The sequence below is a fragment of the Malaclemys terrapin genome, chromosome 1 (genome assembly GCF_027887155.1).
Source record: "Malaclemys terrapin pileata isolate rMalTer1 chromosome 1, rMalTer1.hap1, whole genome shotgun sequence".
Taxonomy (NCBI): Eukaryota; Metazoa; Chordata; order Testudines; family Emydidae; genus Malaclemys; species Malaclemys terrapin.
The window spans coordinates 134,924,444-134,951,160 of record NC_071505.1 but is presented as its reverse complement, the minus strand read 5'-3'; the positions used below and the strand labels follow the sequence as shown (position 1 = coordinate 134,951,160).

The 26,717-nt window shown below is 46.9% G+C and overlaps 1 protein-coding gene across 1 annotated transcript; it reads left to right on the top strand.

Annotated features, from left to right (window-relative positions):
* Positions 1-2,734: 2,734 nt before the first annotated feature.
* Positions 2,735-18,405, top strand: LOC128830503 (C-type lectin domain family 4 member E-like). The gene is made up of 6 exons (XM_054016348.1): positions 2,735-2,990; positions 14,011-14,121; positions 16,459-16,557; positions 17,098-17,249; positions 17,502-17,635; positions 17,979-18,405. The coding sequence occupies exons 1-6, from the start codon at positions 2,921-2,923 to the stop codon at positions 18,127-18,129; spliced, it is 717 nt and encodes a 238-aa protein (XP_053872323.1). The 5' UTR covers positions 2,735-2,920; the 3' UTR covers positions 18,130-18,405.
* The last annotated feature ends 8,312 nt before the right edge of the window (positions 18,406-26,717 follow it).

The following is a 26,717-nucleotide window of genomic DNA, read 5'->3' as shown; positions in this document are numbered from 1 at the left end:
GGACCCTGGACTTCAGAAAAGCAGACTTTGACTCCCTCGGGGAAGTGATGGGCAGGATCCCCTGGGAGAATAACATGAGGGGGAAAGGAGTCCAGGAGAGCTGGCTGTATTTTAAAGAATCCTTATTGAGGTTGCAGGAACAAACCATCTCGATGTGTAGAAAGAATAGTAAATATGGCAGGCGACCAGCTTGACTTAACATTGAAATCCTTGCTGATCTTAAACACAAAAAAGAAGCTTACAAGAAGTGGAAGCTTGGACAAATGACCAGGGAGGAGTATAAAAATATTGCTCAGGCATACAGGAGTGAAATCAGGAAGGCCAAATCACAATTGGCGTTGCAACTAGCAAGGGATGTTAAGAGTAACAAGAAGGGTTTCTACAAGTATGTTAGCAACAAGAAGAAGGTCAGGGAAAGTGTGAGCCCCTTACTGAATGGGGGAGGCAACCTAGTGACAGAGGATGTGGAAAAAGCTAATGTACTCAATGCTTTTTTCGCCTCTGTCTTCACGAACAAGGTGAGCTCCCAGACTACTGCACTGGGCAGCACAGCATGGGGAGGAGGTGACCAGCCCTCTGTGGAGAAAGAAGTGGTTCAGGACTATTTAGAAAAGCTGGACGAGCACAAGTCCATGGGGCCAGAAGCACTGCACCCGAGGGTGCTAAAGGAGTTGGTGGATGTGATTGCAGAGCCATTGGCCATCATCTTTGAAAACTTATGGCCATCGGGGGAGGTCCCGGATGACTGAAAAAGGCTAATGAAGTGCCCATCTTTAAAAAAGGGAAGAAGGAGGATCCGGGGAACTACAGGCCAGTCAGCCTCACCTCAGTCCATGGAAAAATCATGGAGCAGGTCCTCAAGGAAACCATTTTGAAGCACTTTGAGAAGAGGAAAGTGATCAGGAACAGTCAGCATGGATTCACCAAGGGCAAGTCATGCCTGACTAACCTAATTGCCTTCTATGAGGAGATAACTGGCTCTGTGGATGAGGGGAAAGCAGTGGGCTTGACTTTAGCAAAGCTTTTGATACGGTCTCCCACAGTATTCTTGCCAGCAAGTTAAAGAAGTATGGCTGGATGAATGGACTATAAGGTGGACAGAAAGCTGGCTAGATCATCGGGCTCAATGGGTATTGATCAATGGCTCCATGTCTACTTGGCAGCCAGTATCAAGCGGAGTGCCCCAAGGGTCAGTCCTGGGGCGGTTTTTGTTCAATATCTTCATTAAGGATCTGGAGGATGGCATGGACTGCACTCTCAGCAAGTTTGCAGATGACACTAAACTGGGAGGAGTGGTAGATACACTGAAGGGTAGGGATAGGATAAAGAGGGACCTAGACAAATTAGAGGACTGGGCCAAAAGAAATCTGATGAGGTTCAACGAGGACAAGTGCAGAGTCCTGCACTTAGGATGGAAGAATCCCATGCACTGCTACAGACTAGGGACCGAGTGGCTAGGCAGCAGTTCTGCAGAAAAGGACCTAGGGGTTATAGTGGACGAGAAGCTGGATATAAATCAACAGTGTGCTCTTGTTTCCAAAAAGGCTAACAGCATTTTGGGCTGTGTAAGTAGGGGCATTACCAGCAGATCGAGGGACATGATCATTCCCCTCTATTCAGCATTGGTGAGGCCTCATCTGGAGTACTGTGTCCAGTTTTGGGCCCCACACTACAAGAAGGATGTGGAAAAATTGGAAAGAGTCCAGCGGAGGACAACAAAAATTATTAGGGGGCTACAGCACATGACCTATGGGGAGAGGCTGAGGGAACTGGGATTATTTAGCCTGCAGAAGATAAGAATGAGGGGGATTTGATAGCTGCTTTCAATTACCTGAAAGGGGGTACCAAAGAGGATGAATCTAGACTGTTCTCAGTGGTAGCAGATGACAGAACATGGAGTAATGGAGAGACTGCTGAGACTCAACAAGGAGTAATGGTCTCAAGTTTCAGTGGGGGAGGTTTAGGTTGGATATTAGGAAAATCGTTTTCATTATGAGAGTGGTGAAGCACCGGAATGGGTTACCTACCGTAGGGAGGTGGTGGAATCTCCTTCTTTAGATGTTTTTAATATCAGGCTTGACAAAGCCCTGGCTGGGATGATTTAGTTGGGGATTGGTCCTGCTTTAAGCAGGGGGTTGGACTAGATGACCTCCTGAGGTCCCTTCCAATCCTGATATTCTATGATTCTATGATTAATTAACCCAGAGTAAGTAATTAATACCTGGGGAAGCAAATAACTGTACATATCTCTCTATCAGTGTTATAGAGGGTGGACAATTTATGAGTTTACCCTGTATACGCTTTATACAGAGAAAAGGGGATTTATTTGGGATTTAGACTCCCAGAAAGACTGAATACTGGGTGCTGGGAAAGTCTCTGTTAACTAAGAAGCCCCTGAGCTGAGTGGATTTCAGTTTCAGTGACCTGCAGGGGGCGTGTCTTACTCAGCAAGACAGGAGTGGAGGGAAGCCTTCTCTGGCAGGGGGTTTTTCTCAGAACATATTCTGTGGTATCTGTAGAACACCACCACTGCATAAAGACAGAAAATTAAACCCTAGTGGTTGAGAAATGACTGCGTGTGTATGTTTATTAGCAGTGGGGGATGCAACTTCTCTCTCAGCCACGAGGTTCCTGTTTTTCATTTACTTAAACCCATGAGGAGAAAAGCCCAGGCTGATTTTCTGAGTGAAGAAGTCCAAGAGCTGTCTGGGATATATCTCCATCTCCAGCACCTCCCAGCTCATCTTAGGGGCTTTCCTCTCCCTGTCTCTCTCTTCTGACAGGTGGAAGAAGGGGTGGCAGACACTCCAAATAGGAATGACTCCATGACTGGCCTGTGGCTTTAGGGAATTAAAAGATCAATTCTAAATGCAATAACAATATAAATATATAAAGAAGAGGGGTCGGCAACAATCTCCAAATGGCATCGGAGGTTACTTACGCTGAGGTAAAGTTCAAGAATGCAGCACCACCACCTGCAGAGACCAAAGGTAAACTACAGACTATTTAGGGGAATGGGCTATGGAGACTTTCACTTTTGCGGCACCGTTTCCCATCTAGCCCTAGGCTAGGGGCAGAGTCTGGCTCAGGGGAATCAGGAAGCTGCTTGTTAGAGCCTTTCCCCTGTTGGTCACTGGCTGCCATCTGACCCTGAGATAATGTTGGTATAAATGAGATTTTTGCCAATACCTGGGCAGTGATGAAGGGAAATTTCTAGGGTACATGGGATCAAGAAAAAAGTTATGGATCTGAAAGAGATTCAGGGAGGGAAGTCTCCAGAGGAGATGCACTGAGGGCATTAGAGGTTAGATCATTTCAGAACCTCACTTGCATATCCACATAGAGACAAAGGGCTGAGATACAGAGAGGGGGATCTCTAGGGACACACCCGGTGTGTGTGTGGCTGGAACAGCTCAGAGCAAGGTTAAGATGTGAAGGATAATGGATGGGGTCATACCAGCAATAGAATTAGGAGAGCCCACAAGGAGGAGATATGGTATTGAAGTCTGTACCCACCAAGATGTTGATAGCTAAAAGATTCAGGGGCCCAGAGAACGTTACGTTGCCTAGAAGAGGGGCAGTGACAGCAATTATACTGTTGTCAATACTGTTGTCAGGGCTTTTCCGGAGTACAGACAGGACCTGCAGTATCTCAGGGGCAGGCAGGGAGGAGAACCCAGAGCAGAGATTTCATGATGGCTGCCTGTCCTCTGTACCCATCATTAGAGCCAGCATTGAATGCAGGGGCACGTAATCTGCCCGGATTGGGTGCAGAATTGAATTGGGTCAATAACTTAGGGGTTTTTTGGTTCACTGGCAGATCTGAAAAAAAATCAGTTTGGGTCAAAATGAATCCATTTTTTAAAATTTTCAGCAAATTGTAAAAGTTGACAAATTCCTATCAGGTTGAGCTAAATGTTTTGTTTCTGGGCATTTTTTTAAAAGGCTAGGTGCATAAAACAGGTGGAGTTGGTGGTGCCCCCTCCTTCAGCGTAGTTCTTAGGGCACTCACCTGATTGGTGGGAGACCCAGATTCAATTTCCTCTCTACAACAGGTATTTGAACCTTGGTTGCATCCCCTCATGTTTACCCTAACCATTAAGCTGTAGAATCATTTTCTCAGTCTGGTCTAATGACTGTGTGTTTTTCACAAAGAGGAAGAGTTTCTGCAGGAGAGACTGAAAAGAACTCTACTCCTAGAATACATGATTGCCCCGTTGTGAGGGGACTCCCCTGGCAAGGGGCAGCCCTAAGTTCAAGTCCCTATCAATAAGTACTAGTTAGTTCTTTATACAAACTGAAACAGTTTCAACAGGGACAAGTGAGACACCCATCCCTGATGAGCCGGATGGTTAGGAGAGGGAGAGGCTGGGATCAACTCCCTGTTCTCAAACAGCAAGTCAGATATGGGTCTTCCATGTCCAAGGGTGAGTGCCCTAACCACTGATCCAAAGGTTATAAGGGGGCACCTCCTCTGCTGGCTGTTTTGTGAATGGTACCTGTGACGGGTTGGATCACAGAAACCCCCTTGGGGCTGCCAACTGATGTGCCAAGACTACTTCTGCCCTTGCTTTCTTTGCCAGCTTGGAACTCCAGAACCCTGCCTGGTTGTGCCAGACACGCTTGCCAGCTACAAACACAGATCCAGGTTTGAACCACATCCCACAAACTGCAAGCTTAACTGAAAGCAGTTTAAAAAGTGTTCTTGTCTCAGACACTCAGATGCCCAACTCCCAATGGGGTCCAAACCCCAAATAAATCCGTTTTATCCTGTATAAAGCTTATACAGGGTAAACTCATAAATTGTTCGCCTTCTATAACACTGATAGAGAGATATGCACAGCTTTCCCCGCCCCCCCCCCCCCAGGTATTAATACACACTCTGGGTTAATTAATAAGTAAAAAGCGATTTTAGTAAATACAAAAAGTAGGATTTAAGTGGTTCCAAGTGATAACAGACAGAACAAAGTTAGTTACCAAACAAATTAAAATAAAACACGCAAGTCTATGCCTAATACAGTAAGAAAACTGAATACAGATAAAATCTCACCCTGTGAGACCCCAAGCCTTCATTCCTCCCAGCCTGACTCAAAGGAAGGCCTGCAAGCAAACAGAGCCACCCACAGTCAATTGTCCTGGTTGATGGGAGCCATCAAGTTTCCAAACCACCATTAATGGCCCACACTTTGCATAATTACAATAGGCCCTCAGAGTTCTATTTCATATTTCTAGTTTCAGATACAAGAATGATACATTCATACAAATAGGATGACCACACTCAGTAGATTATAAACTTTGTAATGATACCTTACAAGAGACCTTTTGCATGCAGCATATTCCAGTTATATTATATTCACACTGATTAGCATATTTTTATTAAATTATATAGAGTGCAACGTCACAGTACCCTAGTCCCCTTCTGAATCTAGCTCCCTGAAAAAAATATATTAAATTAATCAATATTTTTTGTTAGACTGAAACAGCATTTTTTGGTGAATAAACTGTCATCCAAAAATTTTTGCCCAGCTCTAGAGAAGAATAGAACTGAGAGAAGAAGGAAACAAAGGCTGAGTAGAAGAGATGGGCTTGAACCAAATACCTGGAGACTAAGTATCTGAGATCTGAAACTGGATCCAGTTTTGTGCCTCATGCCTATCTCTGCTGAAAAGTAACTAACATTTAATGATCAAAAATTGAAAATTGTTATTGCTATTAACAAATGTATATAATTATGCAAATTTACTAGGCACTTTACAAACATCAGAGATGTTCCCTGCCCCAATGACCTTACAGCCTAACTGGCCTGGTCGCTGCTCTGAACACGCTACAGGTGAAGACAAGACAAACAGCAATGTAAGGAAGAATACTTCAGAAGCAGCAACATGTAGCACGACCATAAAGAAGGAAAAGTTATGAGGGGTTTCTAGAGGAAGGCAGTGGAACCTGAGGCAGACTGAAAACAATCCACAAGTCAGAAGCTGCATGGGAGAAAGCACAAAGCGGAATGTGCAAGAAGGATCTATAGGGAGATGACAAGCGTGTGTGGATCAGCAGGAATAGAAGGGAGTACCATATAGGGAGGAGGTGCAGGCTGGTCCATATTTATTTGGATATAGAAATTGCTCTGCCCTGTGGGTCTCCATCCCAAGCTGCAAGTCCTTGAGCACAACCCCACGATGTGGCAGGGTTATATACACATATTCAGTGCTGTCAAGGATATTTGCAATCTGACTTTGCAGCTCTGCCCTCAGATTTGCCAACCTCAGCTGCCTTGACAGAGAACTGCCTGGGGTCCTTCCCTGCCTGCTTCAGGAAAGGAGTCACAGAAGCCAGACATGCATGCACAGTTGAGGTGACTGACTCACTGACATTGTGCTGTCATTGAGGCTCGGATGTACTGTACTCAGATGTTCCTCCTGCCCTCACTCGTGCTCCTGTCAAGATGAGCTAGTGCTAGTTTAATTTTCCCCCATGTCCTGTTCCAAAGGCATTTGATGAGTCTGCTCTTGCAGGTGAACATTGGGAGGTTCCAGGGCATGCTCAAACACTGCTGCCAGTAACGTGGGAGGTGCCTAAGGGACCCTGGATTGATCATAGCTAGTACATTACTTTCAGAGAGCTGTAGAAATATCCAGTGGCAGATTTAGAGTTAGTGGGGCCCTGTGCTCAGCTTCATTTTTGGGGCCCTACCTTGCATTTTTCATTTTTTTCCTGCATTCTCCACCTGGGGCTCAGGGCTGGGGGTGCAGGGTTTGGGTGGGAGTTAGGGTGCAGGAACAGGCTGGGGATGGGGGGGTCTGGCCTGGAGTTAGGGTGCGGGAGGGGGATCAGGGCTGGGGCAGGGGATTGGGGTGCGGAACACTTACCTGGGGCAGCTCCCATTTGGTGCAGAGGGTGCAGGTGCGGGGAGTTCAGGTGGCTCCGTGCGGCCCTGTGCTTGCCCCGCAGGCACCACCCCCTGCAGCTCCCATGGGCTGCAATTCTCGGAGCCGCCTCCACCCCCCACCTCCCGCTAGGCAGGGCTGGAACACAAGGGCTTTAGGGGCTGCAGCCCAGGGCTAAGTGGGCCCCGGAGACCTGGGCTGCAGCCCCTAAAGCCCCATCCCCTTTCTGAATCTGGCCCTGCAAGCACGGGCTGGAGGACTCAGGAGGAGCAGGGGCAGCCACGCAGCTGGAGAGAAGCGGTGGCTTCCCCTTCAAATCGCTGCTTCTCTCCGTTCCCAGTGCTCCCGCCACCCACACCTCCTGCCTGCTCCTCTGAGGCTGTGGGTGAGCCTCCCTCCCTGCTCTCCTGCTCCCCACAGCTTCTATCCCCGCAGCCCCTCTCCCGTGGAGCAGCCCCCCCACAGGGGGTGCACCAGTGCTGAGCTGCCTGAGTGCCTAGCCCTGGGGGCCCCTGTTGTTGGGGGGCCCCATGCCAGAGCACTGTGTTTCATGGTAAATCTGCCCCTGGAAATATCCACCAATGCTATTGCAGTGTTGTCTCTCACAGAGTCAGGGCCTCTCTAGATGACTTGGGTGAGTAATTAGAAGATAACGGGTGTGACTAAAGTGCTGGCTGCTGCTCTAGTGCTCATGGATAATTACTTTGGTCATGTTGACCCCATGGTCAGTGACAACAAAGCTGAACATAGGGTGCCTGTCTTCTAGTCACATTCCCAGGATTCTCTGCAGAGTGTCCTGGTGTGTGTAGAGTGGTATAGTGAGGGCCTCCCATGAGTGGGGCTGGTACTAGACAGACAACTGGCAGAGACACAGGAAGATGGGAAGAAGGAGGCAGCAAATAACTACCCAGCAGCTCCACTGCAATGACAACTGCTCCAGGGGACCGTCAAAGACTGATGGGGGTGAGTTTCATGTTGCCCAGCTATCCATGGTGCCACGGACGAGAACCCCCAACATCCTCCTTGAGAAGCTTGGAAACTCCTAAATAGGACAATGTGCTGGAGGGGGCTCTCAGGAGCTGCATGTTAAAATGTCAGCACCAGAGGGAAGAGAATATTGGGGTGTTTTCCCTGCCTCTGATGGAGAAGTTTTACTTCCTTTTTGTCTACTGCTGAGCCAGCCAGTCAGATACCGCCACAGTGATAGATATGAAGGTAGGTAGATCCTGCCAGAGATGACTTATCCAAAGGGCTTATAAAAGTGCATCGGAACAATCACTATTTTACCTTTGGAATGGGGCAGAAGGGAGCGGAGTCAGGGATTTAAAAATCTTCCAGAGGAGGAGGCCTCCTGATCTTCCCTGCAAAGATCATGCATAGACACAACCACACGCCCCCAGTTAATGAGCACAGTGTACAGGGCCTCCCGGGGGGGGGGAAATGGGGCAATTTGCCCCAGGCCCCGGACCCCGCAGGGGCCCCCGGCCCTGCCTCTGCCTTCCCCCATCCCCCGGCGCCTCAGTGCTGCAGCGGCGTAGCTCTGGCAGGGCCTGAGCTCCTCCCACTGAGTCAGAGCCGTGTGGTAAGGAGATGGGGCTGCAAGCTCCGGTCCCGCTGGAACCACGCCACTGCAGCGCTGTCCAGGGGCCAGGGCAGCTCCTGCATGCCGCGCTGCGACTCCGAGAGAGGGGAAGGCGACGGGAATCACATCCCAGCTCCAAGCATAGACTGAGCACGTCTCTTCAGGTATTCCAGATCCATGTTAGTTGCAGGGAACAGAGAACTAAAGCTTTCCACACCCTAGATTTTTTGCAACAAATCCATAGCCAACCAGGACTTGATGGTGGTCACTCTGCTGCATCTGGCCATTTGGCATTTCATATCAACATCAGGGGTAGAACCCAGATTCATCAGCTTCCGCAGCACAGCCTGCTGCTTGTGGAATTAAGGAAAATTCCTACGTGCCAGTCAAGTCTCAGTCCCCTTTCCTCCATGTTAATTGGGTGAGTTATGCACCAGTTTTCATAATGGCCAGAGAAGTCCCTTTGATGGCCATTACAAACATTTTCACTGTATTTCTTGTCCATTTTTCTCATGAAAAGAAAACCACTAGATCTGGATTATTTTCTATAGGGTCTCTTTTGATTAAGCAGTTGTGCATATGACTCACTGTCTAGGACTTCATCTCCCAGAGGAGCGCCTCAGGTTTATTATTTTTTTCTGGCTGCCCCGCAGGTTTTTGTTGGTTTTTTTTTTGCTTGGGGCGGCAAAAAAGCCAGAGCCGGCCCTGCGGGAGGCACAGCCTTCCCTACCCTAAAGCTCATTCAGCAGTTTGAGGCTTGCAGACAGCTATTTAACACAAAGAGCCAAGCTGTTATCTTTCCCCTTAGGGCTACCATCCCTTTCACTTCTCAAATGCCAAATTATAGTCTACATTTAATTTCAGTGCCATGGGGAAATTCGTGTCAGGGGAGGGTAGCTTCATTTAAAATTAGCCACTTTAGATTAACAGTGATAGAGCCAAGAGAGCCATGGGGGAGGGATCACATGAGAAGAGCAATATCCTACACCACCTACCTCCTTCCCAACCCTACCAAGGGAGACCCACCGTCCCCTGCATTCCCCGAGGCTCCAGAGGGGTTAATTCAGTGGTTCTCAAACTTTTGTACTGGTGACCCCTTTCACATAGCAAACCTCTGAGTGCAATCCCCCCTTATAAATTAAAAACACTTTTAAATATATTTAACACTATTATAAATGCTGGAGGCAAAGCGGGGTTTGAGGTGGAGGCTGACAGCTCGCGACCCCCAATAATAACCTTGTGACCCCCCCGAAGGGTCCTGACCCCCAGTTTGAGAACCCCTGGGTTAATTTAATTTTAGCACCATGTGTCCATTCACATGCATGTGCTATTTTGAGCATTTCAGTTTTCACAACATAGGCTCATCCCAGATTCTGGAACAAGCTCAAATGCTCAGTTTGTGGAGTATGTACATAAGCTATACTAAAGACAAACCCACAGTAACTGTCTCCAGTTTGTGAGGGACCCCATGGAGCCAGTCTCTAGGAAACAGATACATTCATGGAGGTTAAGTCCATTAATGGCTATTAGCCAGGATCTGTAAGGAATGGTGTCCCTAGCCTCTCTTTGTCAGAGGGGGAGATGGATGGCAGGAGAGAGATCACTTGATCATTACCTGTTAGATTCACTCCCTCTGGGGCACTTGGCATTGGCCACTGTCAGTAGACAGGATACTGGGCTGGATGGACCTTTGGTCTGACTCAGTACGGCCATTCTTATGTTCTTATGTTCTAACCTAAACGAACCCAAAGTTATGGAGACAGATATGAGTCAAGGAAGCCAGCAGAGTATCAGAAATCTGGAAAAATCTGACTGGATGGGCTCAGGCGTTTGGTCACAAGCTGAGGTGGTTCAAAAGTTTTGGATTTTTTTTAAGCTGGATTTTTTATTGTTTCTTTAAATAATCAAACACAGCAAGCAGCAAATATTTGGCCACACACTTCTGAAACCCCAAACCATGTTCAGGTTTTGGCAGACTAATTTCAGCTTTTCAATTAAAAAAACCACAACAAATTTTGAAGGAAAGCAGACATTGTCCGTGATTTTTTTCTGCTTTTTAAAAACCCCTAGTTTTCGATCCAAAAAAAGTTTTGACGGAAAATATTTGTCCAACCCTTTTAGCACTAGCTGATGCTGAGAACCAGTGATACCTTGTAAAGGTGACTTGAAAAGAAGTTCTCAAAACTGGGTTTGTGCCAAGATGTGGAAGGTTTTTAAATGTTTATTTTTCCCAGGGCCGCCCGGGGGGGGGGGGGGAAACGGGGACGTACAAGTGGGGCAATTTGCCCCGGGGCCGCAGAATATAGTATTCTATAGTATTGCAACTTTTTTTTTATGGAAGGGGCCCCCAAAATTGCTTTGCCCCAGGCCCCCTGAATCCTCTGGGAAGCCCTGCACTGACAGTGTAACAGCTAGTGGGAGCTGAGGAGAAAATGTTTTTTTTCCCCTCAGAAAATGAAAGCAGACACTACCCGTGACCATTTTTGTTTTGTCAAAAAACCAATTTTCTATTTAAAAAAAAAAAGTTTCAATGGACAATTTTCAACCAGCCCCAGTAACTATCAGTGTACTCACTGTGTATTTTAGGAATGATATATACACTTTCTCAGCAGAGTGCATTATCAAGAGCCTTGCTTCTGACCCTGTTACCCTGCTGCTGCTGCTGCTGCTATTGGGTGACTTGAGAATTACAAACTGAACAAGGAAAAAAAATTGAGTCTCTCTAGACCCAAACTTAAACTATTACAGCCTCTCAAGGGACCTTCACCAGATATTAGCACTCCAGCTACTTTACTCTTCTCCTGCAATGAGTGTTGCTGCCTCCAATCCCCTCCCTTATTCTCCATGGCCCTGTGTGCCTCCAGTGCTCCTTACTGAGACCTGGAGCAGCCAGCCCCTCAGTGAGTTGTTTCCCTCTCCTTCCCTCTGTGTGTGACCCATTCCCCTCCTTCCTCTGGCACCTCCCTGATACCTCGCAGTAGGGAAGAGACAGGACTCAGATGTATTGTATCTAGAAAGGATTCTTTAGCGAGGCAGCTGGACACAGATAAGACCATCCTGTGGTTCTCCCTGATTCTCAAACTCCCACACTGGCTAACAACTCTGGGCTGCCTAGTGTCCCTAAATTCTGCTCTTCTCTTCTGCCGACTAAATAAGCCCAGTTCCCCCAGCCTCTCCTCATAAGTCAAGTGCCCCAACCCCCTAATCATTTTCGTTGCCCTCCACTGGACTCTCTCCAATTTGTCTATATCCTTTCTGTAGTGGAGGGACCAAAACTGGATTGCATCCAGTTTTGGTCCCTCCACTAAAGAATGTGTTTTGGGGGCTAGGGGTTTCTACAGATATGGCCTCAACAGTGCCAAATAGAGGAGAATAATTACTTCCCTTGATCTGCTGGCCATGCTCCTACTAATGCAGCCCAATACGCCATTAGCCTTCTTGGCAACAAGGACACACTTCAAGTTTCAGAGTAACAGCCGTGTTAGTCTGTATCCGCAAAAAGAAGAACAGGAGTACTTGTGGCACCTTAGAGACTAACAAATTTATTAGAGCATAAGCTTTCGTGGACTACAGCCCACTTCTTCGGATGCATATAGAATGGAACATATAATGAGGAGATATATATACACACATACAGAGAGCATAAACAGGTGGGAGTTGTCTTACCAACTCTGAGAGGCCAATTAATTAAGAGAAAAAAAAAAAACTTTTGAAGTGATAATCAAGCTAGCCGAGTACAGACAGTGTGATAAGAAGTGTGAGAGTACTTACAAGGGGAGATAGAGTCAACGTTTGTAATGGCTCAGCCATTCCCAGTCCTTATTCAAACCGGAGTTGATTGTGTCTAATTTGCATATCAATTCTAGCTCTGCAGTCTCTTTGGAGTCTGTTTTTGAAGTTTTTCTGTTGTAATATAGCCACCCGCAGGTCTGTCACTGAATGACCAGACAGGTTAAAGTGTTCTCCCACTGGTTTTTGAGTATTTTGATTCCTGATGTCAGATTTGTGTCCATTAATTCTTTTGCGTAGAGACTGTCCGGTTTGGCCAATGTACATGGCAGAGGGGCATTGCTGGCACATGATGGCATATATCACATTGGTAGATGTGCAGGTGAACGAGCCCCTGATGGTATGGCTGATGTGATTAGGTCCTATGATGATGTCACTTGAATAGATATGTGGACAGAGTTGGCATCGGGGTTTGTTACAAGGATAGGTTCCTGGGTTAGTGGTTTTGTTCAGTGATGTGTGGTTGCTGGTGAGTATTTGCTTTAGGTTGGGGGGTTGTCTGTAAGCGAGGACAGATCTGTCTCCCAAGATCTGTGAGAGTAAAGGATCATCTTTCAGGATAGGTTGTAGATCTCTGATGATGCGCTGGAGAGGTTTTAGTTGGGGGCTGAAGGTGACAGCTAGTGGTGTTCTGTTATTTTCTTTGTTGGGCCTGTCTTGTAGGAGGTGACTTCTACAATCTACACAATTCTACAATTCTACACAATCAACTCCGGTTTGAATAAGGACTGGGAATGGCTGAGCCATTACAAACGTTGACTCTATCTCCCCTTGTAAGTACTCTCACACTTATCACACTGTCTGTACTCGGCTAGCTTGATTATCACTTCAAAAGTTTTTTTTTTTTTTTTCTCTTAATTAATTGGCCTCTCAGAGTTGGTAAGACAACTCCCACCTGTTTATGCTCTCTGTATGTGTGTATATATATCTCCTCATTATATGTTCCATTCTATATGCATCCGAAGAAGTGGGCTGTAGTCCACGAAAGCTTATGCTCTAATAAATTTGTTAGTCTCTAAGGTGCCACAAGTACTCCTGTTCTTCTTTTTAAGGACACACTGTTGACTCATATCCAGCTTCTCGTCCACTGTAATCCCCAGGTCATTTTCTTCAGAACTGCTGCTTAGCCAGTAGGTCCCCATCCTGTAGCAGTGCATGGGATTCTTCTGACCTAAGTACAGGACTCTGCACTTGTCCTTGTTGAACCTCATCAGATTTATTTTAGCCCAATCCTCCAATTTGTCTAGGTCACTCTGAATTGTCTAGGTCATTTCCAATTTGTCTAGGCCATCCATGAACTTGCTGAGGGTGCAATTCATCCCATCATCCAGATCATTAATGAAGATGTTGAACAAAATCAGCCCCAGGACAGACCCCTGAGGTACTCCACTTGATACTGGCTGTCAACTAGACATCGAGCTGTTGATCACTACCCATTGAGCCTGACGATCTAGCCAGCTTTCCATCCACCATGCCTCTCAAACACGTAACCTCAGTCCCCAATACCTGTGATTGGAATATTTGCTCACTATAGGGGCTTGAGTTGGGGAGTTTGGCTTGGAATTTGAGCTTCAACAGAGGGGTCATCACCCAGAGTTCTAATTGGTCCTATCTCTAAGATCATTTTAACTCTTGAATAAGGGTTGATATTTGGTCTCTGCATGAAGTTTTTCATTCAGCTGCTCACATCTAGCAGACAGGGCTACTGTCAACAGAACTGACTGTTTTGGGGGCTAAGGGTTTCTTTGCCTTTAGTACCTCCAGAGAAGAGCACAACGCAGAGTGCACTCCAGAAGCCCACGTGGCGATTCCTGTGGTTGGTCTCAGCACTGTTGCTGTGTGTCTCTCTCCTCATTGCCCTCATTGGTAAGTATATACTGGTTGATTATCCAAGAGGGAGAGGAATTGTTTGAGGAGGATGCCTGAGGGAGGAGAACTGGGAATAAAGGAGATAAAATTAAGCAAAGAGGAAAATATCCTGCTGGACAATCAGGAAACAATTCCCAGCAGAGGTGTTTGTTAGACTGTGGAAGAGTCTTCTTGAGGACAGGGTGGGAGCCCAAAGGTTTGGGCCCGGAGAAAGCCCTGAAGAATATATTGTTGGGAACAGTCCTTGTTTGGCTGGCAAAGGGGGAAAGGTGAGTGGCTGGACAAGATTAGAAATGGGCAGCAAGCAATATGGTCACTTGAGAAAAGTATGTCTGGGATATGAGGGAAGGATTTGGCAGTGGGAGGAGGTGCGTGATAAATGTCCAGAGGATCAGGGATGTTAACTAGCAATGGTAGGGTGTGAGATGCTCAGAAGGATCAGGGGAAAATATCTAGAGCCGTATCAGGGCATCAGTTCTAATCCAACTCTATGTCATGTAGACTGGATGAGTTGAGGGATCAGGAAATGGGGTTCTGAGCCTTTCCCTTCCCTTCTAGAGCATCAGTTCTGTTCCAGCTTGTGGGGTCCAGGTGACCCAAACGGATTGGGGGATGGGATACACAGCCTTTCAGCTCCAGGACACTGGTTCCAATTTGGCTCCAGTTCAGGCAGAGTGGATGGCTCAGGGGAAACAAGATACAGAGCCTTTTACATCTGGGGCACCAGTTCCTAGAAGTAATTTCTAATCTCTTATAACTTTTTTACTTATGATCCAAGTATCTTTAAACATCAGTTCACTACTTCAGTAGGAATTGAGGGTGCGCAGCACATCAGAGGATACGGTCACATATCTATGGAGAGATCAACTAGTCTATTTTTAAGCCTCAACTTTTGTTTTAAATGGAATGTATCTTTCTGCTCACTGAGACAGCTCAATTAACTCCAACCTAGCATAACATTTGGGGTATAACTAACCATGAAAAATTTCTGCTGTAACCCCTAGACTGCTGCTTCTCCATTAGATCACTCAATGCATTTCTTAAGCTGCTTCACCCTCTACGTGCTCCTTTCAACTAGCAACACTTCAAGAAGTGGAAATCAGGTGCCTAAATAAATTAGTAGCCCATATCAGACTTAGTCATAAAGTTAGCAAAAATAAAGTATCTTATTTATCAAGAACAAAAACAAATATTATCTAACATGGAATTGGAAGCATTAAAGAAATCATTTTATGCATAGAAACCACTCATCTTACCTTGTCTGTGTAAGTCTGTCTTGAGCTTCTTAATTATTTACAAATATACAGGCAGATTGTGCTGTGACCTGCCCGTGTCTGGTGTCACTGCTCAGCACCAACCCCTGTTGCTGGGTTACTGGGATGGCTTATGGAGTCCCTCACTCTCTCCGAGGAATCTTTCTCCTCCAGAGCCCACCACAATCTACCTACGAGGGGAGCTTCTGGGACCAGGGACACACCAAACTGAGCTCCCCTCAGCATCTTCAGGTTCCCTCCTCAGGTTCAATCCTTCCTGAGTTAGCCCAGCTCTCCAGGCAAGTCTAGCCAGACCTTCTGTCTGACCCCCACACCCTCCAACTTCTGGTTCCCTTGACAGCCCTGTCACCATTCCCAGATGTCTCTCTCTTGATCCACTCTCCAACATCACCTTGACCAACTCCCAAGAAGCTCCACACCCCCTGGTGATGTCACCAGCCTCGGCAGTTCTTTCACAGGGAGCTGTGGGGAAAAGCAAGAGTTTTCTCTCTGCTTTAATCTCTCTAACTATAGTCAATTCTAGGGGCAGAGTTGCTTCTAGAAAATGGGCACTGTGTGGCCTCAGAGTTCTGAAAGACGCATTTGCGTGAATGCCGTTTCTGCAGTTAAAGGAGTCGTGTCAATAAGTTACAGCAAGAAGATACCCAGACTCCACTGATTTCTCCTCCATTGGGAAACCAACCTACTAGGCCCTGACATCTGCTACTGCTTGGATGAGGGGTACCAGTATTAATAACCTGTTGCCTAGCCACATTCACCCTGATCTTTCCCCTGTGGGTCAGAGGCTCTTTTTGCAATACTGATTAAGATCGGTTGGCTTATTCTGGTCAATCAGTATATCTGGTCCCCACCACCAGCAGTGATATGAAGAGAGCTGAGCTGCCCTATTGTCCCAGGGAAGGTGGTTGTTGGCACTTGTGACAATAAGTGAAGCTTACAAAGGGGCAGCCACATTGGGACAGTCCATGGCCAGGAGATGAAGAAATCAGGTTGCACCCAGGCAGGGGAGAAGGAGGATAGAGTTGGATCCCTTCTCTTTTTTTCCTCTCTTGTTTTCCAGTCACTCTACTCAAGGGAACTGGAGGCTGTGAAGAGCACAAGGCCCTGCCCCAGAGTTCTGCAGAGTGGCATTGTGTCCTGGGGAGAGCTGAGGAGAAAGGTCAGTGACACTGAAAGAGAGAGAGGGAGGGAGGGATTAACCCCAGCATCATCGTTCTGGGTTAGGGGCCTGATTCACACCCAGCTCTGGATCAACACGGGGCCGGAGGGACTGATGTATGGGGGAGAGGATGGGAACAAAATGAAGTCTGTACAGATTGAGTGAGGGCTAAGAGGAGAAATAGCGATGTTCTACAAGTCCAGGCAGAGTGTGAACAACAAGGAGAGGGAGGGGTTAGCTGAGAGTGGTCACAGGAGGGAGGGATAAAGGGGAGCAAAAGAAACTTATTTCAGGATGGGGATGAGGAAACATTCCCTACCTTTGAGGGCCTATTAGACTATTCACGAGTCTCCCCAAGGAAAGGGGTTGAACATTAACTGAGTCATTTTACCTTTTTCTAGATGTCAGCTAACACGTTCGTCTACACTGGGTTTATTGACTGTCTGAGCTAACATGTTCTAACAACGCATCTTCTAGCCTAGTCTAGTTTTCCATCTCTCATTATTACGAGTTCTTCTCCTTGACTTTCTCTTCCCTCAGGGCAAGTCTGGACATGCTGCCCCATGGGCTGGAAGCACTTTCAGTCCAGCTGCTACTACTTCTCTATAGACACCATGAACTGGAGTGACAGTGAGACAAACTGCACAGGAATGAGTTCCCACTTGGTGGTGATCAACACAGGAACTGAGCAGGTAACTCTCTGGGGATTAGACTTTGGGGAGCTGAGTATTCAGATCTTTAGAAGACCCCATGCGCCCCTGGTATTTGGGGTCTATTGAAGGTGAGCTGGGAATTCAGTCTCCCTGTTCATTCAATCCTGGGATTTCCCAGCCATCACCTTCTCTCTCTCTCATGCGCATGCATACATGTGCTACAGGGACTCCTGCCCACTACTGTCAACTTAATGACTGAATGTGGGCAATTAATTTGTAATTTTTTTTCAGGATTTCATTTTAAATTGGATAAAAAGAACTGTTACATCCTTCCAAAATAAGAATTACTATATTGGTCTGACAGATCAGGCACAGGAAGGCCAGTGGCACTGGGTGGATCAGACTCCATATAATGAGACTGCAGCGTGAGTATCTCCTGTGATGGAGACCAGTTACTGTCTTCTCCTTAGTCCCACAGGTTAACATAGAGTAACGGTTGTGCAAGGGGGTGAGGGTTGCAGGGAGGGCAAAGGAGCTCCGGTCGTACTGTAGCTACAAGTGCTTCTTGTCCAGTAAAGAGCAGCTTTGTTGGGGGAACATGAGCAGATTCTATAAATCCCTTTTAAGGAAACAGTGTAGAGCCTGGTAGGAGAATCTTTCGGGTTAACTAAAGGGTTTAATTTGCCCCCTTCTTTCATCCTCACCTGTTACAAGTTGTTCAACTCTTAAAACTCATACCAATATGTATCTCACACATGGTTCTTACAGATTCTGGAGACAAGGTGAACCCAGTAATAGCAAAATGGAGAACTGTGCTGTCATGCATGTAAAGACAAATGCAAATAGGAAGAATTGGAATGACATTCCGTGTTCCACTACAGTAAATAGAATTTGTGAAACTGATGCAACAAGGTTTTGAGGAACGAAACCCCGTCCAGGACGTGAAGCCAGAAAGAGAGAGCGCCCATCCCTGGCTAGAGGAAGCTGAGCGAGAGATCTGATTGGAGGGTTTGGTTCAGATGTGGGACTTGTGCTGTAATTATGGAGTGGAAGGTTACTGTGTTTAATGGTTCAAACTCACCCATATGCACAAAAGAATTTTGGAAAAAAAATTGGTAAAATGTTCTGAAGTGGAAAAGGGGTAATTTTCAGCAGAACTCTGTTTATGATGTCACAAAGGTGGACTATGCCAGCACCCAACACTTCTGGAGGACCTGGGTTGGTAAGGGCAGGGCCCAGTGGCTTTGGCCTTGAAAGAGCTGAAGAGAGAGTTACTATTCACAATTAACCCACTCAGTGCTGCTAAAGTTAATAACATCCCATGTAAAGTCATCGCTTCCAGGGTGCTAATGTGTCAGTCCCTGCGGAGATCAGTGCTGTAAATGGGGAGTCTCTCATCCTGTCCTTGCAACTGCAGTTTCTAATGGGTGTTTCAGCTTTCAGGATAACGATGCATGAACCAAACCCAAAGTTTAGAGCTGCTGCTGTTTCATTCTCACTGCAAACAGTGTGTCTGCACATCCATCAGGGACGGGCCAAAGGGACACATTTTATAATTGTTACATGAAAAGACCTTTGTGCGTCTGCAGGTCAGCAGAATTTAAGCCCAGAAGTAAGGTGTCTCTATGCCACAAATCCAGCTGCATACAGCCTCATTGTCCTGTAACCCAGTTCCAACATACACCTCTACCCCGATATAAAGCGACCCGATATAACACAAATTCGGATATAACACGGTAAAGCAGTGCTCGGGGGGCAGGGGGGAGGGAGAAGTGGGGCTGCGCACTCCGGTGGATCAAAGCAAGTTCGATATAACGCGGTTTTACCTATAACGCAGTAAGATTTTTTGGCTCCCGAGGACAGCGTTATATCAAGGTAGAGATGTAGTTCTGTTCTGAGGCTTTAACTATGTTCCTGTATCATACTAATGTTTTGGACTACCCAAAGCTTTAGGTCTGGCTAGGGACATAGTTAAGATCCCATTGCCATGTGAAGGCAGAACTGTGCTTAAACTGTGTTGGGAGACAATTAACAATTTTAAATAAATACACCGCTACCTCGATATAACGTGACCCGATATAACACGAATTCGGATATAACGTGGTAAAGCAGTGCTCGGGGGGGGGGGAGGGGGGGCGGTGCTGCGCACTCCGGCGGATCAAAGCAAGTTCGATATAACGCAGCTTCACTTATAACGCGGTAAGATTTTTTGGCTCCCGAGGACAGCGTTATATCGAGGTAGAAGTGTATACCTTGGGCAGGGCCGTCCTTAGGATTTATAGGGCCCTACGTAGTATTATTAAACTGGTGCCCCTATGCTCCATTGAAGGCGGTCACCAGCCGGTGCCGCTGACTCTAGTGTGTCGAGGGGGCACAGCCACCACCCCCGCCCGCGGATTCCCAGAATCCCCCCCATTACTGACACACACACACACACACACACACAGCTTCGTATGCAACAGACTCTGCGGCAGTGGCTCAAGGCAGGCTTCACGCTGTCACATGGGGCTGCATCTTGCCAGAGCCCACAGCCCTCCTGTAGCCCCTCGCCAGTCCTGGCTCACCACGAGCATTTTGACAGGAAGTACCAAGCAGTAATAACAACAAGTCAACAACAGTAATACAAGTGTGTATGTGGGTGCGTGATGGAGACCAAGCGGTGTGGGCAGGCAAGGTCCAGGGAGGGACTCTGCTCTGGGCAGCAGTGACTGGCCACGCCGCCGCTCTGCCAGTGACTGGCCACGCCGCCGCTCTGCCAGTGACTGGCCACGCCGCTCTGGACTCCCCGGGGCTGGGGCGGCAGAGTGAGTGATGGAGGGGACAGGAAAGAGAGGATTCCAGCCGCAGCCAGCGAGGGGAATGGTGCCCCAAATTTTCCAGTGCCCTACGCAGCCGCGTATGCTGCATATGTCTAAGGACGGCTCTGACCTTGGGGGATGTCTTCACTGCAGAGTGTGGGAAGCCAGGTCTGGGACATCAGGTTAGCCAAGCCCAGGGTGAGCATATACACTGCTAAGCCACACTCAAGTCATAGCCACATCCACACTGGTACTCTACTAATGCAGGTTAGATGCTATGATTTCTGTGGGCATATCCCATGGTTCTTAGCACTACACTATGAATGATTTTGCAGTGTATTGTAGAAGAAGTTGTCTGTCCTTCCTGGGCTCCTGTGAGACAGAGTTCTTAGCTTGCCAACTCAGTAAAATAAAATGCTTCTAACTCTGCAAGCCCCTCACTGCTGTGCGCAGCCTCTGTCCCCCCAAATAGCAAGACATGGATTCAGCTCATAACAATGACCTAGTCCAGCTGTTGGCATTAGCCATTAGAAACAAGCTAAGGAAATGTAACCTAGCTAGACCTACTATACGGTGGGTGAAAAACTGGTTGGAAAACTGTTCCTAGAGAGTAGTTATCAGTGATTCACAGTCAAGCAGGAAGGGCATAACGAGTGGGGTCCCAGAGGGATCAGTTCTGGGTCTGGTTCTGTTCCATATCTTCATCAATGATTTAGAGGGCATAGAAAGTACTCTTTTACAGTTTGCCGATGATGCCAAGCTGGGGGTGGGAGGGGTTGCAAGTGCTTTGGAGGATAGGATCAAAATTCAAAATAATCTGGGCAAACTGGAGAAGTGGTCTGAAGTAAACAGGATGAAATTCAATAAGGACAAATGGAAAGTACTGCACTTAGGAAGGAACAATCAGTTGCACACATACAAAATAAGAAATGACTGCTAGGAAGGAGTACTGCAGAGAGGGATCTGGGGATCATTGTGGATCACAAGCTAAATATGAGTCAGTGTCACACTGATTGAAAAAAAAAAAAACTGTAAGCATCATTCTGGGGAGATATTAGCAGGAGTCTTGTAAGCCAGACACAAACAGAAAGTCTTCTACTCTACTCTGTGCCGATAAAGCCTCAGCTGGAGTATTGCGTCCAGACCTGGGTGTCACTTTTCAGGAAAGAGGTGGACAAATTAAAGAAATAGGTTAGAGAAGAGCAACAAAAATTATTAAAGGTGTAGAAAATATGGCCTATGAGGGAAGATTGAAAAATTGTATTTGTTTAGTCTGGAGCAGAGAAGACTGAGATGGGGACATAACAGTTTTCAAGTACATAAAAAGGTAGTTACAAGGAGAAGGGAGAAAAGTTGTTCTTGTACTATCAGATTAACAAGAGGACTTCAATGGGTTTAAATAGCAGCAAGGGTGCTTTAGGTTGGACATTAGGGAAAACTTCCTAACTGTCAGGGTGGTTAAGCACTGGAATAAATTGCCTAGTGAGGTTGCAGAATCTCCATTATTGGAGTTTTTTTTAAAAGAACTGGTTAGACAGACATGTGACAGAGATGGTCTAGATAATGCTTGGTCATGCCTTGCGTGCAAGGGACTGGACTAGACCTCTCAAGACCATTGCCTAGAAGATGGGCAGCAGCAATTCCATATATTGTTGTCTGGTCTATGAGCAGCACCTGTAGCATCTCCAGGGCATGCAGGGACAGCCCCGAGCAGATTTGATTTCATTATGGGTGCTCATTTGCCTCTCCCAGTGTCCTTCTGTACGGAGTCAGTGCTGGCCAGCAAAGGAACAGTGTCTCAGTTGGGTGGTGGTCACAATTGTATTGAGAATGTTGTTACAGAGAGAACAAGGAACCAAATTCTACAAAGGAGAGATGGGCTTGAACCAAACCTCTAGAGACTTTAAGGGGACGTAGTAACTGAAATCTGGAACCAGACCCAAATTGTGGCTCATGCTTATCTCTACGGAAAAATACTTAGAAGCCCCACAAACATTAAGAATTACTATTGCTATTAACAATCACATTTAATGCTATAAATTTACAAGGCACTTTACAAATATAAGACAAGCTTCCTACCCTGAAGATCTTACAACTTACCATTCATGTTCACTGCCCAGAACAGCGTGCAGTCTAAGTTAGACAAGACAAAACCAGCAAGGCGAAGAACCCTGTAGTTTAACAGTGGAAGCCTGTGGAGCAATCACTCAGGAGGAGAAGCCAGGGAGGAATGAAGTGGATTTTAAGGAGAGAGAGAGAGAGAGAGAGAGAGAGAGAGCGCGCGCTCACTTTATAAATTAGGACAGGGAGAAAATTGCACATATCAGAAGCAGCATGAGAGAAGGCAAAAAAGCGGAGAGTGGGGGGAAGGAAACAAAGGAAGCAGTAAGACGACAGGTTTGAGAGGATCAGCAGGAAGAGAAGGGGTATCAGAGAGGAAATGCAGGGTGGCCCATATTCCTTTATACAGTATATAGAAATTGCCCTGTGGGGTCTCCATCTCAAGCTGCAGGGCCTTGTGCACAACACCAAGATCCAGCAGGGTTATGTAGATGGATTCAGTGTTGTCAAGGATATTTGCAAGCTGATTTTGCAGCTCTGCCCTCAGATTTGCCAACCTCAGCTGCCTTGACAGGGACCTGCTTGGCGTCCTTCCCTGCTTCAGGAAATGAGTCACAGAAGCGAGATGCGCATGCACAGTTGGGGTGACTGACTCACTGACACTGTGCTGTCACTGAGGCTTGGATGGATTGTAGTCATATGCCTTCTGCCCTCACTTATGCTCCCATCATGATGATCTTGTGCTAGTTTAATATTTACCCCCCCAGCCCCGCAATGTCCTGTTCGAAAGGCATTTGAAGAGTTTGGTTTTGCTCACTCAGCTGGTGCCAGATGAACACTGGGAGGTTCCTGGGCATGCTCAAACACTGCTGCCTGTACTCTGGGGGGTTCCTAATGGACTCTGGACTGGCCATTGCTAGTACATTGCTTTCCAAGAGCAGTAGAAATATCCACCAATGTTGCATGCTGTTGCAGTGTTCTCTCAGAGTTAGGGCCTCTCTAGATGACTTGGGTGAGTGATTAGAAGAGAAGGGTGTGACAGGTTGGGTCACAGAGACCCCCTTGGGACTGCCACCTGATGTGCTGAGGCTACCTCTGAGCCCGTTTTCCCTGGCGGCTTGGGACTTCAGTACCCTGTCTTGTTGAGCCAAACATGCTAGCCTGCTGCAAACAAACACAAACCCAGGTCAGAACTATGTCCCCCAAAAGCTGCAGGCTTAACTGAAAACAGCTTAAGTGCTCCTGTCTCCAGCACCCAGATACCCAGTTCCAGAGGGATCCAAACCCCAAATAAATCTGTTTTACTCTGTTTAAAGCTTATACAGGGTAAACTCAAATTGTTCACCCTCTATAACAGAGAGAGAGATGCACAGCTATTTGGTCCACCACGTATTACTTGCTCTGGGTTAATTAATAAAATCACTTTTTGCTTATTAAGTATAAAAAGTACCATTTAAGTGGTTCCAAGTAATAACAGACAGAACAAAGTAAATTACCAAGCAAAATAAAACAAAAAACATTGAAGTCTAAGCCTAATACAGTAGGAAACTAAGTACAGGTAAATCTCACCCTTAGAGATGCTCCAATAAGCTTCTTTCACAGACTAGACTCCTTCCTAGTCTGGGCCCAGCAATCACACACCCCCGTAGTTGCTATCCTTTGTGCCAGTTTCTTTCAGGCATCCCTTTCAGGTGGGGAGGCTATCTTCTAAGCCAGCTGAAGACAAAATAGAGGGGTTTCCAGGGGCTTTTATATTCTCACTCATGGGCAGAAACCCCTTTGTTCTCCTGTGCAAAATCACAGCAACAAGATGGAGTCTGTAGCCACCTGGGCAAGTCACAAGTCTACAAATTATTCAGTTTTTTTTCAGGCCAATACCATTGTTTATAAGTTAGTTTGAATGTTCCCAGGAAAGCTCAGATGTGGATTGGCATCTCCCGAAGTCCATTGTTAGTTAATTACTCCCAATTACTTGAATAACACCTTCACACTATGTTGACCAAATCTGCCTTATGTGCTTCCTACAGCAAACACTTTAAATACAAGCATAGAGCCAATGCTCATAACTTCAGATATAAAAATGATACATGCATACAAATAGGATGAATATATTCAGTAGATCATAACCTTTGCAAAGATATGTCACATGGCATATCTAGCATAAAACATATTCCAGTTATGTCATATTTACACTCATAAGCATATTTCTACAAAGCATTATGGGTGCAATGTCACAAAGGGGTGTGACCAGAGTGCTGGCTGCTGCTCTAGTGGTTGTGAATAATTACTTTGGTCATGATGACCCCATGGTCAGTGACAAGAAAATGACCATCAGCTGCCCATCTTCTAGCCACATTCCCAGGATTCCCTGCAGCAGGGCCAGCTTTAGCAAGTGCGGGGCCCGATTCCTGGGGTGGCACTTCCGATTGCCAGCTGGGGGAGGGGGTGCCGTGGGGCTTGCCGCGTTCCGGCCGGCAGTCCGGCCAGGGTCGCGGGGCTGCCGCAGTCTGGCCGGGAGAGTGGGGCAGCCCCGGTCCAGCCAGGGCCACAGGGCTGCCGCCTTCCAGCCGGAAGAGCGGGGCTTGCCGCACGCCGGCTGGCGCTCTGGCGAGGGGAGCGGTGCCCCCTGAAGACGACTGCCGCCGGGATGAGTGCATGGGGCCCAATTCCTGGGAATCGGGCGAATTGGCCTAAAGCTGGCCCTGCCCTAGCAGAATGTTCTGGTGTGTGTAGATTGGTGTGGGGAGGGCCTCCCATGAGTGGGGCTGGCACTAGATAGACAACTGGCAGAGCCAACGGAACAAGGAGGCAGCAAATAACTAACCAGCAGCATCGCTTTGAGGGTAACTGCTCCAGTGGACTGTCTGTCAAAGACATGGATATATGGGCAGCTTGAAAGAGAACCCCCAACATCATCCTGGAGAAGCCTGGAAACTCCTAGGAACTGCATGTTAAAATGTCATATCAGAGTGAAGGGAAGATTGGAGTGATTTCTCTGCCTTTGATCCAGGAGTTTACTGCCTCTTTGGCTACTGCAGAACCAGCCATTCAGATAGCTCCACAGTGATAGATAAATAGATCACTGTCAGAGGGGACACATCTCAGGGACTCAAAAATACTTATGAACAATCACTCTTACTTGTGAAATGGGGCAGAAGGAACAGGAGTCAGGGATTTAATAGTCTCCCAGAGGAGGCCTCCTGGTCTTGCCTACAAAGATTATGCACAGACAACTACACACTCCCAGTTATAGGGCACTGGGATACAACTAGTAGAGCTAGTACACACACACACACACACACAATGAGAATTTCCATTATGTCAAAAAATGCAATATTCCTGCCTAAAAGAGTTTCAATGGAAAATGTTTGACCAGTCCTAATAGTTATAGGCTCAGACTCATAGACTCTAAGGTCAGAAGGGACCATTATGATCATCTAGTCTGACCTCCCGCATGATGCGGGCCACAAAAGCTGACCCACCCACTCCTAGAAGAATTCTCTTGACTCAGCTGTTGAAGTCCCCAAATCATGATTTAAAGACTTCAAATTGCTGAGAATCCTCCAGCAAGTGACCCCTGCCCCATGCTGCAGAGGAAGGCGAAAAACCGCCAGGGCCTCTGCCAATCTATTCTGGAGGAAAATTCCTTCCCGACCCCAAATATGGCGATCAGCTGAACCCCGAGCATGCGGGCAAGATCCTCGGTATACTCACTGTGTAGAGTAGGAAGAGCATATACAGTTTCCCAGCAGAGTGAGCTACCACAAGCCTTGCTACAGACTGTATTCTACTCTGTCTGCTGCTGGGGGCAACTCAAGATTTCAGATTGAGCCATGGGAAAAAAAAAAAAAAAAAAATTGTCTCGCCTGACTTAAATTGCTATAATGGTGGCAGCTGCTCAAGAGACCTTCACCTGGTATTAGCACCCCAGCCCATTTAACTCTCTCCTGCAAGGAGCGCAGCTATTGCTAGTCCCCTCCCTTATTCTCCACCCTCCTGTGATCCTTACTGGGACCTGGAGCAGTCAGTCTCCCAATTAATGTTCTCCTCTCCCACCTCCTGGATATCTGTGGTGTCCCTTGCTGTAGGGAACAGACAGGACTCAGCTGTGTTGAATTTAAAATAGATTCTTTAATGAGGCAGCTGTACATGTTCAGACCCTCCGGTGGTTCTCCCTGATTCCCTAGCTCCCAACCTGGGTAATGGAGCTGTGCTGCCCACTGTCACCACACCAGCTTTTCCTAAATCCTGGTGTGGGGGAAAATAGTGGTGGAAGGACACACTATCAAGTCAAGGGTCACCATTGCATTCCTTTCACACCTTCCTTCCCCCAATCCTTATTCTATCTGCTGGTGCACTGCCTAGCCCGCCCTTACCCACTAGGTCAGAACACATGGAAAAACAGGAGCTAGAACTATAAAGTGTTCTGTGGTGAGTTCATTCACTGGGAATATGCTAGAAAAAGTTTCACTTAGATCATCCAAGACAATACCACTTAGCTTTTATACAAGGCTTGTCTCCAGTAGATCTCAAAGTGCAACTGGAATATTAGCAACTCTGGGAATACTCTGGTGAGATATGAAGAGCTCCCTTAAACCCTATGTTGGGGGCCTCACTCCAAAATACTTGGGATTTGAAGACTGGCTTA